Source organism: Panulirus ornatus, chromosome 62 (genome assembly GCF_036320965.1).
Source record: "Panulirus ornatus isolate Po-2019 chromosome 62, ASM3632096v1, whole genome shotgun sequence".
NCBI classification, from domain to species: Eukaryota; Metazoa; Arthropoda; class Malacostraca; order Decapoda; family Palinuridae; genus Panulirus; species Panulirus ornatus.
Genome location: NC_092285.1, coordinates 1030741 through 1047500, shown reverse-complemented (window position 1 = coordinate 1047500; position 16760 = coordinate 1030741). Strand labels below are relative to the sequence as shown.

At 45.5% G+C, this 16760-nt stretch overlaps 1 protein-coding gene across 3 annotated transcripts in view; it reads right to left on the bottom strand.

The window, feature by feature from the left end:
- acj6 (abnormal chemosensory protein 6) overlaps window positions 1-16760 on the bottom strand; it is a 205052-nt gene that overhangs the window by 147040 nt on the left and 41252 nt on the right. For 2 of the 3 annotated variants that reach the window (XM_071696991.1, XM_071696992.1), the window contains exon 2: window positions 7815-7895. The exons of the other annotated variant lie outside the window; for it this stretch is intronic. In XM_071696991.1, coding sequence (XP_071553092.1) covers window positions 7815-7895 — 81 coding nt within the window. The remainder of the gene's footprint in view (window positions 1-7814; window positions 7896-16760) is intronic. 3 annotated transcript variants of the gene reach the window in all.

The window sequence follows — 16760 nt, the reverse complement described above, 5'->3', positions numbered from 1 at the left end:
TGATGACCTTTGGATAACACTGGGAAACACCACTGGAATAAAGGGGGGGCGGGGGCCTTCCTCCATCCCTGGAGAGGAGGATTCACACACACACACACACACACACACACACAGGCTGGAGGACGGGATCGCGTGAGTGAGCCACACGAGGCCAAAGCCTGAGCCAGGAGCGGGTGGCGGGGGTTGGAACACTGGGTGTGGAACAGACCAGTGTGTGTTATGGCCGAGTTTGTCATTAACAAAGTGTAGGTAGTGAAGACCAGAGCTAATGGCCAGCAGGGAACCTACTGCAACCCCAAGCTGCTACTGATACACACTCTCTCTCTCTCTCTCTCTCTCTCTCTCTCTCTCTCTCTCTCTCTCTCTCTCTCTCTCTCTTTATCTAACTGATTCTTGCTTTATTCCGTATATCTGCCCCTGCCTGCCTGCCTGCCTCCCTGCCTCCCCCTGCGCCTGTGTGTTGCAGGGAAGATATTTATTGCAGGGTTGAGGGAGCAGTCGGGGACGGTCTGGTCGTGTGTAAAGTGGGCTTTATAGGCGTTTCTGTTGTAGTTTGTTACCATGGGTTTTGTGATTTGTTTGGAAGGTTGCTTTGTGGCGTATGGTGCCTCCAGGGGCAGGCTTGGTTTGTGGTGTGTGTGTGTGTGTCCACGTGGATAGGATAGGTTGGTTTGTGGCCGATCTGCCTGGGGGAAGAAGTGTTGGTTTGTGGCGTATGCATCCCGTGAGTGAGATTTGTTTGTGGCGTATCAACACCGTGAGTGAGGTTTGTTTGTGGCGTATCAACACCGCGAGGGAAGTTTGTTTGTGGCGTACGGTCATGCAGAGGGCCGGGGTTTGTTTGTGGTATATCCAGGCTGGAGTGGAGGCGATGGTTTGTGGCGCACAGACCACGATGGTTTGTGGTGGTGTTCAGCCTCAGTTTTGTGTTGTCCTACAGAACTTTTCCCTCGTGTTCAGTTGTTCTTTCGATTCTTGTGTTCTTGTGATGTTGGTTTTTGAGTTGCAGTCTGCCAGAGACACTCGGGGGGGGGGGGGGGGGGGGGGGGGAGGTTATATTTGTTTTTCTATTTTTTTTTTTTTTTCATGTTGTCAGTGAGAACAGTGAAAGGCTTTGTTTGTTTTGTTTGGGATGGTAGGAGAGACCGAAGTACAACTTACCTGTCTGTCTGTCTACCTTCCTACCTGTCTACCTACCTTCCTTCCTGTCTACCTACCTTCCTTTCTACCTTCCTACCTGTCTACCTACCTTCCTTCCTGTCTACCTACCTTCCTTCCTGTCTACCTACCTTCCTTTCTACCTTCCTACCTGTCTACCTACCTTTCTTCCTGTCTACCTACCTTCCTGTCTACCTACCCATCTACAAACACCTACTACGAGATTTAGCCTGAGAGAGAGAGAGAGAGAGAGAGAGAGAGAGAGAGAGAGAGAGAGAGAGAGAGAGAGAGAGAGGCATGTATCTGTGTTAATTACATCGTTGCTTTTTGGAATAATTTTCAGAGTTACATTAAGTAATATTTATATTGCACATATTACTCCAAAGTTGAGTGAAAATGTTGAAATCTTTGATCCCTTTAAAGAGGTTGCGAGCACCACATGCAGGTAAAAACCTAGATTAAATCCCTTCTATTACTTGCTCTTTTCTTTTGAAAGATTTATGTTCACAAATTCAAAAGCCTATCGACATGTGTATGACATTTCTTCATGATATTTAAAATTTTTGGTTTTTGAAATGTGAAATTTTTCATCTCGCAGTACAGCATTTTGAAGCTTGTGTCTGATGCTTGTATAGATAGTATAGATATCTCTCTTACACCTCGTAGTTAGAATGATATAGACGGTATAGTTACATGAATATCTTTAGAGACATATATGTCATTTTGAAAGATATAGATTTATGTATGTACTTGAGAATGTGTGTGTGTGTGTGTGTGTGTGTGTGTGTGTGTGTGTGTTACCGGACTCCGCCTGTTCGAGGTTACACCGCGAGTGAAAAGTCATCTTTGGCGAGGCTGGATCGCTGGAAGTTGACGAAGGAATACAGTCAAGTCTCGTGAAAGAACTCGCTTCAGAGGAGTCAGTCCTGCCCCTCCTACTGAGAGTAGCGCAACCTTGGAGCTGCAGGAACTCCTGAATTAAAGGTCTGAGGTAGATAAAGATAATTCTCTCTCTCTCTCTCTCTCTCTCTCTCTCTCTCTCTCTCTCTCTCTCTCTCTCTCTCCCTCTCTCTCTCTCTCTCTCTCTCTCTCTCTCTCTCTGTCTCTCTCCCTCTCTCTCTCTCTCTCTCTCTGTCTCTCTCTTTCTCTCTCCATCTTTGGTTGATTAATGATGCGTCTTCACCCGGTAGCGAGCGGAGGAAGGAGGAGAGGTGAATGCTATAGGAAGAGCTGAGTGAGTGCCATAGCAGTTTTGATGTGAGGAATCAAGCACTGGTTGTGGGTGATTACATTACAAGGGTGGGTCACGTGACGCTTGGGGGTAGCCGGTGTTGTGATTGACGATGGCGAACAGTTTGTGTAGTTGTTTGTTGAATGAGGACTAGTGATTGGTGGGAATACCTGCCTTCGGGAAAGTGGACATATCTAATTACAGGTGTGTGGGTGGTGTGCTGGGTGATGTTGGATTATGTACTAACTGAGAGATGTGCGTGGGCAAGGTTGTTGGATGGTGTTGTGCTGAGAGAGGCAGCTGCTTGGAAGGCTAGGATGAAAATTTGTAGCGGCTTTAGGAAACGAAGAATTGATATTGATTGGAAAAGGGTTGAGAAAGTGAATGAGTTTGGGAAAGAGGCTTGTGTGAGGTAAAGCCCAGAGCGATTGGGTGGTAACTGGCGTAGAGTGAGAGTAAACGAAACTTGGGAGTGGGTGAGGGTTGGAAGCAGTGCTGGCATGTGCGGGGGAAGTGCTTGGCATGTAGAGGATGAGATGTGGGCGTGTAAGACAAGGTATTGAGTAGTGAGATCACTGAGTTAAGTTGCCAATGTCAGAGAAAAGATGTATAAGGCCTTTACGTGTTGGGAGGGAGTACAGGTGTTTGGAAGATGTACAAAAGTGAGCGGCAGGAGGTCAAGAGAAAGGTGAAAAAGAAGGCAAATGAGACATGAGGTGAGAAAGTACAGGCAAGCTTCAGATAGCGCGAGAAAATGTCTTTGAAAGAGGTTGATAATGTGAAGAAAACATGACAATTAATAGGAGCATCAGTGGATGGAGCTGAGGAGGAAGTTATGACAAGCAAAGTAGAGGTGAAGAGGAGGTGAGGTGATCATTGTGAAGTGCTTGAGTGTTAGATGACGGGATGGCCAGATGTAGAGTCTTGGGAAGGTGGAGGTACGCAAAGTCAGAGTCATGGTGAAAGGAGGTGATGATAGAGAGGTGAAGGCGTGTACAGAGCATCAGATTGGGGAAGAGCAGTGTGGTTTCAGAAGTGGTAGAGGATGTGTGGATCAGGTGTTTGCTTTGAAGAATGTATGTGAGAAATACTTAGAAAAGCAAATGGATTTGTATGTAGCATTTATGGATCTGGAGAAGGCATATGATAGAGTTGATAGAAATGCTTTCTTACGATTATTTTGTGAGGAAGGAAAGCCTTTAGAGACAGTGAGAAGTTTTTATCAAGAGAGGAAATCGTGTGTACGATTACGTAGAGAAAAAGATGATTAGTTCCAGCGTTGTGTGATGTCACCTTGGCTGTTTGATCTGTTTATGGATGGGGCGGTGAGTGAGGTAATTGCAAGGCTTTTGGAGAGAGAGGCGGGTTTGCAGTTTGTTTAGATTGGGTGACCTTGGAAATTAAATCACGGCTGTGGTGGTAGATTCGAGTGAGAAAAAACAGAAGCTGGTGTCTGAGTTTGGGAGAGTGTGTGAGAGGAGAGAGAGAATATGAATAAAAGTCAGGTTATTAGATGAAGCAGGGAGGAGAGAGTAAGTTGGTTTGAGTGGGCTTCATAGGAATGAACCTGGAAAAGTTGGACTAAAGATACCGGGGAGTGGGCTTGGCAGCGTCAGGAACCATGGCGGTTGATGCGAGTCATAGGGTGGGTGAGGGGGCAAAGGTCGTGGATACGTTCAGAAATGTGTGGAGAGAGAGAGAGAGAGAGAGGTCACTGTCTGTGCGGGCAACGATGGGTATGTTTGATGGTATAGTGGTCCCGACGATGCTGTATGGATGCGAGGCGTTAGCCCATGGTTGTGAAGTGTGAGATACCAGAGGACACTAGGTGTTGTGAGGAGAGTTGGTTGTGTGTTGGGAATGACGCCACAAGCAAGATGTGCAAGGAAGGTTATGGAGGAGACAGATCGGCTTCTGTTAGAAGAGAGTAGAGTCGAATTCTTGTATTATGATAAGGATATATCCAGCCAGCTGTTCACATCCTACTTGAGGACAGAACTAAAGACTGTGGGAAGAAGTGAAGATAGAGAATGATGTAGAAGAAAGAAATAGACATGAAGTAAAGTACGAACCACATGATGACTTGTTCAGGGACACAGTGATACAGACTGTACCACCCTCTCACTCCTACAGTAACACATGATACAGTATGTACCACCCTTCCACTCCTCCTGTAGTAGCACATGATACATGATATTCTCCATAATCCTAGATAATCAGATGTCTCAGTCTTCACGTACACACAATCATGTAAGTCTGGGTTAGCCGTGACTGTAACAGGTAACGATGTACGGGAAGGGTTTACTGACAAGCGATCTCACAAGACATTTCCTCCCGTGTGTTGTAGATATAAATCATACTTGATTGTTAGTTACTGAGTTGTATAATTGGTTATGGTTTAGTGTATCGTGTCGTTATTACTAGATAACACTACCATTGTCTGATGTGATTATGGCACGGTGATACGGGTGAAGACTGAGCAAAATAAACTTACACGTCGATATATAGATAGAGATAGATAGATGGATAGATAGATAGATAGATAGATAGATAGATAGATAGAGAGAGAGAGAGAGAGAGAGAGAGAGAGAGAGAGAGAGAGAGAGAGAGAGAGAGTTGCATTCATACCACACACAGAAACATATACTTTTATTGTGATATGTATAGATCGTGTTGTAAGCAAAGTTAAATGTTTGTTATTCATTGAAATGTATAGAACTGGCGTTGTTCATCGCTGACAGATCTTAAATGAAGTGTAAAAATGGCTAAAGAGAAAAGATGAAAAATAATCTAAGAGCATTGGGGGAAGTGGACAACCTGCATTTTAAAAGGGTCAGGTGTTAGGTGTTAGGAAAGACATGGAGAAGGTCAAGAGTTGCCAAAGCTTAGCGGTGTAGGGAAAGAAACAGACGTCATCATCATCTCAACGGCTCATCCTCGAGTTACCAGCGTCCACACAGTATTCATATGTTAACGAGTCTTGACTTTTACTGAAGGATGAGTGAAAAGTAAATTTTATTAAACTGATTAGATAATTAACAGTGACCTTGATTCCTGTATATGAGCCAATGATCAACATGATGACGTCTTGATAATGTTTTAAGTCCGGTAAAATCCTTCACACTCAACCATTTCACTTGTACGTTGTTTATGTTCGCTTCACAACAGATTTTGTTTGTTATTAAGCGTACTTTTGTTAGAGGAATATAAGATGGCCCTCGCTTGTGTAGGGCTTTTGTTATCTTTGAACTAGAAGTTAGCTTTATCAATCTTTAATTAGAGACATTGTGTCTTGCATGGTATAGCATAGCGGGCTAGTGTGTGTGTGTGTGTGTGTGTGTGTGTGTGTGTGTGTGTGTGAACACACCTCGCCTGATGGCCATTCAGTAGAGACAGCGACACCAAACACCGCCAACTACAACAGACAAACATCACACAGACAGATAGCAGACAGACACGCAGACAGACAGACAGAGAGACACAGACAGGCAAGAAGGCCGGGGCTGCCGTGTCTACAAAACCCCGAACATCTTAGGGAAAAAAATCTTGCCTCCTCGTGTGTGTGTGTGTGTGTGTGTGTGTGTGTGTGTGTGTGTGTGTGTGTGTGTGGGGGGGGGGGGGGGGGCACCATCCAGCTGGGCCGGCGCCTCACTCCACACACACGGCGGAGGCGTCGTCGTTCAAGTGACACATACATTATTTATAAGCGGAGGCCACGGGCCGGTCACCCAGACACCGCTGTCCTGACCTCTTCCCGCTCCGGCTCTTGGGTGACAATTGCCAGGATTTTCCCCTCTTAACTGGCGAACGAGGTATGACGTCACAAGGTTGAGGAAACAGATGGGAATCTTTGCCTCTTGCTTGATCCAGAGATCTGCTGCTGCGTGCGGTGTGTGTTTCCACGAGTCTTTGACTGTGAGGGAAGATGAAGCAGTGGTGTGTGTATGTAGACATGGGAAGGACAGATAACACAAGACCTGATGGTCTATGACCAGGTTATCTGCTGGAGGACAGTACATGGGAAGGACAGATAACACAAGACCTGATGGTCTATGACCAGGTTATCTGCTGGAGGACAGTACATGGGAAGGGCAGATAACACAAGACCTGATGGTCTATGACCAGGTTATCTGCTGGAGGACAGTAGCAGTAACCTTGATTACGTCCCGTTGTAGACAGGAACAAGGCAGTAAAGCAGAAGTTTTTAAAAGCGTAAAGGTTTTTGTAATGGACGGTAAATATTATATATGAAAAAGGAAAATATCTGTGCACGGTAGATAGTACAATGTTGGTGAAACAAACTGTTTTTAAGAGAAAATATTGGTAGGTTGTGAAGCAGACAAGAATATTCCTGTGTATTGTAGAACACGTCTTCCATATGACCTAACTCTATCTACAGCCGATCACGCCACCAACCAGACCTCTGTAGATCACACACACACACACACTACAGTAGTCACGAGTTTTATGTAATACTCACTGTATCTAGACTGTCATGGATCGTCCTCAACACCAGCTATAACCACATACACGTTAAAAAGCTATCTTCACTACCTATATTTATGTAGATAAAGTTAAAAAATATATAATCTTATTCGTTATAGTGAAACCTAACATTTTATGAGACAGTATAACAACAGCTCATTCTCTATAATACTACAAAAGAAAACGATGAATCACAACAGATTATCTAAAGTTATTACATATGTGACGCTGGATCTACTAGTTGTCTACTGTACAAACCCAAAGCTAAACCATCTCGGAAAAAGAAAGAAAGCAAAAGATAAAACTGGCGACCCCTATGGCCAACTAGACTTTCTTCCAGGTTCCAGAATTCCTGGAAGATATGTGAATGAAGGTCTTTCCTGTGGATGCTGAGATTTGGATGCAGCGAGTAAGTTTTGGAATGCCTTGGTGGTGGTTGGGAGAGTGGAAGGCGACTGGTAATGGAGACTGGGAGAGCCATGGTGAGATGGTGGTTCAGGATGGTGATGGTGGTTAATGAGAGATGGTTGATGTAATGATCGTGGTTAGTGAGCGATTGTGGTTGGTTGTGACAGTTAGTGATGGAGGTTGAACAATGTGGTTGTTCGAATGGCTTGTGATGTGTGTGGTAATAATGGTTATGATGACTTACGTGGGAAGATATGGTAGTGATGGTAGCGGCGATAATGATAGCAGAGTTACATGGTCTCATGATCTAAAATCCATTTCCCGGTCTGTCAACATGAGTCGTGAAGACAGTGACGCTGTCACTACTAACTTGAGAGGAGGATATTGGCGGCAGTGAAGGTGTTTCAGCCACTGTGGCAACACCCAACCCTGTACCACTTCTACAGCTAGGGCCTACAAGCTACTTCTACAGGTTTGGTCAAGCGGTGGCGTGGCCTGGAAAGGGGGAGTGTAACTCTGGAGCAGTACTGACCTCGTGGAGGGGCCGCGCGTGCGAGTCATGGAAGGAGTTAGTGTAGACACCCTTCTGGTACGGCAGGAGGACCGAAGAAAACTGTAGAAGGGAGACACCAAGTGTTAGTGGTCGCCTACACCGTCGCCCTCAGCAGCGGCTTAAAGCTGTAGCCTACCTGAAGAACCTACCAAGCTGCTCGCAAGAGCTACCAAATGACCCTTAAGAGTACCAAGCCACTCTTAGATGTTAGTAGGCCACTTACAACCCAGCCGGCACTCTCAGGGCCGCCCTCAAGAGCTCTCAAGACGTCATCAAGAGCTACCATGCTGCCATCGAGAGCCACAGAGCCGCCCTCAAGAGCCACAGAGCCGCCCTCAAGAGCCACAGAGCCGTTCTCATGAGTTGCCAAGATAATCTCTTTCAAGAGTTATACAGCCAAGCCAACGAGCCACCATGAAGCTCTCAAGAGCACTCCAGTCACTCAGGAGCAACACCATGCCTCCCTGAGTTGCTGCCAAGCCACTCAAAAGTCACCTAGGCACTCAAGAGTCACCTAGGTACTCAAGAGTCACCTAGGCACTCAAGAGTCACCTAGGCACTCAAGAATCACTCAGCCACTCAAGTCACCTGGGCACTCAAGAGTCACCTAGGCACTCAAGAGTCACTTAGGCACTCAAGAGTCACCTTGCCACTCAAGAGTCACCTTGCCACTCGAGTCACCTTGCCACTCGAGTCACCTAGGCACTCAAGAGTCACTTAGCCAATCAAGAGTCACCTAGGCACTCAGAAGTCACCTAGGCGCTCAAGAGTCACCTAGGCGCTCAAGATTCACCTAGGCACTCAAGAGTCACCTAGGCACTCAAGAATCACTCAGTCACTCAAGAGTCACCTTGCCACTCGAGTCACCTAGGCACTCAAGAGTCACTTAGCCAGAGTCACCTAGTCATTCAAGAGTCACCTAGGCACTCAGGAGTCATCTAGGCACTCAAGAGTCACCTGGGCACTCAAGAGTCACCTAGTCACTCAAGTCACTTAGGCACTCAAGAGTCACTCAGTCACTCAAGAGTCACCTAGGCACGCAAGAGTCACCTGGGCACTCAAGAGTCACCTAGTCACTCAAGAGTCACCTAGGCACTCGAGTCACCTAGTCACTCAAGGGTCACCTAGTCACTCAAGAGTTACCTAGGCATTCAAGAGTCACCTAGGCACTCAAGAGTCACCTAGTCACTCAAGGGTCACCTAGTCACTCAAGGGTCACCTAGTCACTCAAGAGTCACCTAGGCACTCAGGAGTCACCTAGTCACTCAAGAGTCACCTAGGCACTCAAGAGTCACCTAGTCACTCAAGGGTCACCTAGTCACTCAAGGGTCACCTAGTCACTCAAGAGTCACCTAGGCACTCAGGAGTCACCTAGTCACTCAAGAGTCACCTAGTCACTCAAGAGCCACCTAGTCACTCAAGAGTCACCTAGGCACTCGAGTCACCTAGTCACTCGAGTCACCTAGGCACTCAAGAGTCACCTAGCCACTCAAGAGCTAGTTAGCCACTTCCAGGAGCTAATAAGCCGCTCCTGGAAGGCTCACGAGCAGCTTTCAGAGACAAGCCACCAGCGTGATGATGAAGATGATGATATCCAGAGCTGGTGAACTACACTTGTGAAGGCAGTCAAGCCAGGGTCGCCCGAGGCAACTTCCAGTGTTACCAGGCTGGAGGCAGGAGCAGTGCCGCCAGAGCCGCTTAAGATCCATCCAGGTCGCCTGGAACTCCTTAGGCCTCCTGGAACTACCTAGGTTTCCTGGAACTACCTAGGTTTCCTGGAACTACCTAGGTTTCCTGGAACAACTTAGTTTTCCTGGCACTACTTAGGTCTCCTGCAACTACATAGGCCTCCTGGAACTATTTATGTCTCCTGGAACTACTTAGGTCTCTTGGAACTACTTAGGTTTCCTGGAACTACCTAGGTTTCCTGGAACTACATGGGTCTCCTGGAACTACTTATGTCTCCTAGAACTACTTAGGCCTCCTGGAACTGCTTAGGTCTCCTGGAACTACTTAGGTCTTCTGGAACTACTTGAACTACTTAGGCTCCTGGAACTACATAGGCCTCCTAGAGCTACCTAGATGTCCGAGAACTCCCTAGGCCTCCTGGAACTACTCAGACATCCTGGAACTCCCTAGGCCTCCTGGAACTAATCAGTCCTCCCGGAACTACGTAGGCCTCCTGGAACTAATAAGTCCTCCCGGAACTACCTAGGCCTCCTGGAACTACAAAGGCCTCCCAGAGCTACCTAGGCGTCCTGGAACTACCTAGGCCTCATGAAACTGCCTCCTGGAACTACTCAGGCCTTCAGGAATTACATAGGCCCCTGGAACAACCTAGGCCTCCTGGAACTACCTCCTAGAACTACCAAGGCCTCCTGGAAGAGAAGCTACGCCCGCTTACAGGCCATGGTGGCATGACGTGTTGGTAAGGATCGAGACAATAAGAAGTTTGTGTGTTTGTCACTCCCTAACGAAGGTCGAGACTACGTAGTAATGGTAACTGGATCAACTATACGAATTGTTTATACATACAAGATTATTACAAAGAAAAAACAACAACATTTGATGAGAAGTTATTGTTGTGGTTATGAGTTGTGATGGAGGAATAGTTCGACAGTGTGTCAGGGTTTGGACAGTGTGGTCATGCCCTGCTGCGTCTTGCTCCACATCTTCCCCACTGCCACTTTGTCCGGACAATCAAGCAGAACATCCGACCTTCCAGGATCCAGTCAACAATCTGCCCCGCCCGATAGCCGGATACCCCACCGGATGAACCGGATACAGAGCGATTAATAAGGGGGTCCGGATAGTGGGGAAGGCACGGGTGAGTGGTCTGCGGCGCTGGGGCTTGGCCTGGACTCACCATAGCGGAAGATGACAATGGATTTAACGTGTTCTCTATTACCCTTGATCCCCAAAGCTCAATAATTTTTACACTTTTCCCTAATTGTTTATTAGGTTCGGGTTATAATCCGTGTGGGTTAAGGGGAACAGTTAAGTACCTGGCGTTTTAGCTGTAAGGTGATTGTGTTTGTTAGCTTTTCTGGAAGCTTTAGCTTCTGTAGGCCAGTTGTTTTAACACCATGCGGGGGGGGGGGGGGGGGGGGGGACACAATACCCTTTGTTTTTCATTGAGGAAAATGTGTTCTTATGTGGATGTTGTTATGATTATATTTACTTTACTGACTTTATATATGATTATATTTACTTTACTGACTTTATATATGATTATATTTACTTTAGTGACTTTATATATGATTATGTTTACTTTAGGGGCTTTGTATATTATTATATTTACTCTAGTGACTTTATATATGAATATGTTTACTTTAGTGACTTTATATATGATTATATTTACTTTAGTGACTTTATATATGATTATGTTTACTTTAGGGGCTTTGTATATTATTATATTTCCTCTAGTGACTTTATATATGATTATGTTTACTTTAGTGACTTTATATATGATTATATTTACTTTAGTGACTTTATATATTTCTGATGGCCAGTTTGACTGACCCTACATCCTGCTCTTCCGTCTTCCTCTCCTCTCCCACAACCCTTCCCATGATTAGACAATCTACAGTCCTTTCCATCGGTTTTATATCAGTGCCATAAACCATCACTCAATCGTCCTGTCACATATATTCTCTCCCTTAAACCATCATCCCATGATCCTGTCCCATACAATCTTAAATCATATATATATATTTCCCTTCCACAAACTACTCCATCATTCTCAGCTCGTACCAAACCTTGTATCATACGTCTCTTGTACATACCATTCCATCTTCCTTCCCTCCCATAGACTCTTCCATAATTCATGAACCATTCCATCACTTTTCTCCATAAATCCTTCCATCTTCCTTGAACTGTTTTATCATTTCCTTCCCACAAACCCTTCCATCATCACTCTATCCTTCCCTCAAGGGAGTGCAGAAATGTTCTTTCCGTTCCACAGTCTTTTCCATCATGCTATCTGGCAACTCCTTCATTTCTTTTTTGTTTTCTTTTCCATCCCCTCCCCTCCCCTCCCCCCTCCACCAGCGCGCCGTCAGTTTGCTTTTCCTCCTTTTCCACATCTTTTCCGTCCCACTTGCAGTTCCGCTCGAGACCACACATTCCATCCTCACGCCTCTTCCACTTGTCCTCTGACCCGTTCCATGTCTCTGTTCCACCTCCTGCCGCATCACTCACACTACCCCCACCCCCCCTCTCCCTCCCACCCCATTACTCCCCACTCCCATCTCCAAGCGTTTCATCTCCCCTCCCCATAACGCTCTCCCCAGGGAGCCCGCCTACCTATGGTCTCTCCCCGGCTGTCTCTCTCCCTTATATGTCTCCTCTCCCTTATATGTCTCTCTCCCTTATATGTCTCTCCCTTATATGTCTCTCCCTTATATGTCTCCTCTCCCTTATATGTCTCTCTCCCTTATATGTCTCTCTCCCTTATATGTCTCTCCCTTATATGTCTCTCTCCCTTATATGTCTCTCCCTTATATGTCTCCTCTCCCTTATATGTCTCTCTCCCTTATATGTCTCTCCCTTATATGTCTCTCACCCTTATATGTCTCTCTGGTTGATCATTTACTTCACGGAAATTCAAGCAACCTTCTTTATACAATAACCACCACACAACCTCGCCGCCACCACACAACCTTCCCACCACACAACCTCTCCACCACACAACCTCTCCACCACACAACCTCTCCACCACACAACCTCTCCACCATACAACCTCCACCACACAGCCTCTCCACCACACAGCCTCCCCACCACACAACCTCCACCACACAACCTCCACCACACAGCCTCTCCACCACACAACCTCTCCACCATACAACCTCTCCACCATACAACCTCCACCACACAGCCTCTCCACCACACAACCTCTCCACCATACAACCTCTCCACCACACAACCTCTCCACCACACCACCTCTCCACCATACAACCTCTCCACCACACAACCTCTCTACCATACAACCTCTCCACCACACAACCTCCACCACACAGCCTCTCCACCACACAACCTCTCCACCATACAACCTCTCCACCATACAACCTCCACCACACAACCTCTCCACCACACCAAGTTCCTTTATCTACACACACACACACACACACACACACACACACACACACACACACACAGAACATAAGAACAAATATATGAACATGACACATTCCCACAACAGTAATACTGTCCACCACCTGGGACTTCCACCACACCAAAGTTCCAACTGTGAACTCTCGACAGTTTCACATATATGACCATGAACATGTAAAGTTCCAGGTGTCAAGGATGTAGAGTTCCAACTTGGTCATCGTTTACAAGCTGAACATCCAGTATGAACATATCATGAGTTCAAACTTTGACTGCAGACACGTTTGTCTGAACTCTTACCTCAAAGTTCCAGAACTTAGAACTCTTAACACAAACTTTCACCACACAGTGTTGTACCATATATATACACATCTCTTCTTACCACATACAAGTTCATCACATATTTTCTACCACATAAAACTTACATCACTCAAAGTTCCATGACAGAGTTTTCTTCAGTTCAAGAATCCCACACAGATAAATTACTGTAAAAATGTTTTAAAACTTTGTATTGAACGATAACTTTAGGTAAGAAGTGTGGTTAACACCACCACAGCAACACGTGAGTACTGCAGATCTATGACTGAAATTATCATCAATAATATTATAATTATCTCCCTGAAGTATTGATCATCAGCCTCTGGCGTGTTTTACAATCATTAATGATCTCATTATTATTATTGTTATTATTATTATTATTAATATTATTATTATTATTATTTATTATTATTATTATTATTATTATCATTATTATTATTATTATTATTATCATCATCATCATCATCATCATCATCATATCATCACATCATCATCATCATTATCATTATTATTATTATTATTATTATTATTATTATTATTATTATTATTATTATATATGTGTGGAAGTCGAGAACATTATCTCGGAAAGCAAAAATGGGTATGTTTGAAGGAATAGTGGTTCCAACAATGTTGTATGGTTGCGAGGCGTGGGCTATGGATAGAGTTGTGCGCAGGAGGATGGATGTGCTGGAAATGAGATGTTTGAGGACAATGTGTGGTGTGAGGTGGTTTGATCGAGTGAGTAACGTAAGGGTAAGAGAGATGTGTGGTAATAAAATGAGTGTGGTTGAGAGAGCAGAAGGTGTTTTGAAATGGTTTGGGAACATGGAGAGAATGAGTGAGGAAAGATTGGCCAAGAGGATATATGTATCAGAGGTGGAGGGAACGAGGAGAAGTGGGAGACCAGATTGGAGGTGGAAGGATGGTGTGAAAAAGATTTTGAGCTATCGGGGCCTGAACATGCAGGAGGGTGAGAGGCGTGCAAGGAATAGAGTGAATTGGAACGATGTGGTATACCGGGGTTGACGTGCTGTCACTGGATTGAACCAAGGCATGTGAAGCGTCTGGGGTAAACCATGGAAAGTTTTGTGGGGCCTGGATGTGGGAAGGGAGCTGTGGTTTCGGTGCGTTATACATGACAGCTAGAGACTGAGTGTGAACGAATGTGGCCTTTGTTGTTTTTCCTAGCGCTACCTCGCACACATTTGGGGGGAGGGGGTAGTCAATTCATGCGTGGCGGGGTGGCCACATCCAGGCCACACAAAACTTTCTATGGTTTAACCCAGACGCTTCACATGCCCTGGTTCAATCCATTGACAGCACGTCAACCCCGGTATACCACATCGTTCTAATTCACTCTATTCCTTGCACGCCTCTCACCCTCCTGCATGTTCAGGCCCCGATCACTCAAAATCTTTTTCACACCATCCTTCCACCTCCAATTTGGTCTCCAACTTCTCCTCGTTCCCTCCACCTCCGACACATATATCCTCTTGGTCAATCTTTCCTCTCAAGTATGTTTCCATTTAGTATATAATATAATCATCGCTTCTTATAGGTCTCCCCATCTATCTCCCCCCCCCCCCCCATCCTTCACTATAAACAGGACAATGAGAGGCATCAGGTGGCCTGTGTGGGGAGGGGGTGGGGGGTGGGGTACCCCCCCCCCCCCCACCCACCCACCATCTGACAAATCCTCTTACGAGACACAAGCTTTGGTTATCATACTGTACACCATGTGGCTCCGTCTCCACAGCTCTCCCGCACACACCACAACCTCTCCCACGGACCCCACAGCCTCTCCCAGCTCTCCCGCACTCACCACAGACTCTCCCAGCTCTCACTCAGACCCCACAGCCTCTCCCAGTTCTCCCGCACACACCACCACCTCTCCCCCGGACCCCACAGCCTCTCCCAGCTCTCCCGCAGACCCCACTCTCACTCCGTCGTTGCTCTCCCACTACAGTGTCTCTCACACCAGACCGTTGTCTCTCACTCCACGGTGTACAAGTTGACTACTTTGTTGGACTATGAATGTCTTGATCGTAAGTAGAACATCTCTCAGTATGTGAAGCTCTCAGCTTCCTGGATGTCTCATCACCAGACACTGTGAGACTGGAGCATGATGTCTTGTGTGAGTGAGACATTGTGAGAACTGTGTGGTTTGTGAGAACTGTGTGGTTTGTGAGAACTGTGTGGTTTGTGAGAACTGTGTAGTTTGTGAGAACTGTGTGGTTTGTGAGAACTGTGTAGTTTGTGAGAACTGTGTGGTTTGTGAGAACTGTGTAGTTTGTGAGAACTGTGTAGTTTGTGAGAACTGTGTGGTTTGTGAGAACTGTGTGGTTTGTGAGAACTGTGTGGTTTGTGAGAACTGTGTAGTTTGTGAGAACTGTGTGGTTTGTGAGAACTGTGTAGTTTGTGAGAACTGTGTAGTTTGTGAGAACTGTGTAGTTTGTGAGAACTGTGTGGTTTGTGAGAACTGTGTGGTTTGTGAGAACTGTGTGGTTTGTGAGAACTGTGTGGTTTGTGAGAACTGTGTGGTTTGTGAGAACTGTGTAGTTTGTGAGAACTGTGTGGTTTGTGAGAACTGTGTGGTTTGTGAGAACTGTGTGGTTTGTGAGAACTGTGTGGTTTGTGAGAACTGTGTAGTTTGTGAGGTGTGTCACCTGGCTGAACTGTTGTTAGAGACGCCATGTTGGAAACATTAGATCTGAGAGAGGCAGTCAGTTATAAACATTAGGTCTGAGGGAGACAGTATCAACATTAGTTCTGAGGAGACAGTTATAAACTTAGTTTGTGAGAACTGGTCTGAGGAGAGATGTATAAACATTAGGTCTGAACTGGTTAGAGACGGATGTTATAAACATTAGTCTGAGGGAGACAGTATAAACATTAGGTCTGAGGGAGACAGTATAACATTAGGTCTGAGGGAGACAGTTTTAATGTTATAAACATTAGGTCTCAGGGAGAAGGTATAAACATTAGGTCTGAGGGAGACAGTATAAACATTAGGTCTGAGGGAGACAGTTTGTAATGTTATAAACATTAGGTCTGAGGGAGACAGTATAAACATTAGGTCTGAGGGAGACAGTTAATGTTATAAACATTAGGTCTGAGGGAGACAGTTATTAAACATTAGGTCTGAGGGAGACAGTACAAACATTAGGTCTGAGGGAGACAGTATAAACATTAGGTATGAGGGAGACAGTTTGTAATGTTATAAACATTAGGTCTGAGGGAGACAGTATAAACATTTGGTCTGAGGGAGAAGGTATAAACATTAGGTCTGAGGGAGACAGTTTGTAATGTTATAAACATTAGGTCTGAGGGTGACAGTACAAACATTAGGTCTGAGGGAGACAGTATAAACATTAGGTCTGAGGGAGACAGTTTATAATGTTATAAACATTAGGTATGAGGGAGACAGTTTGTAATGTTATAAACATTAGGTCTGAGGGAGACAGTTTGTCATGTTATAAACATTAGGTCTGAGGGAGA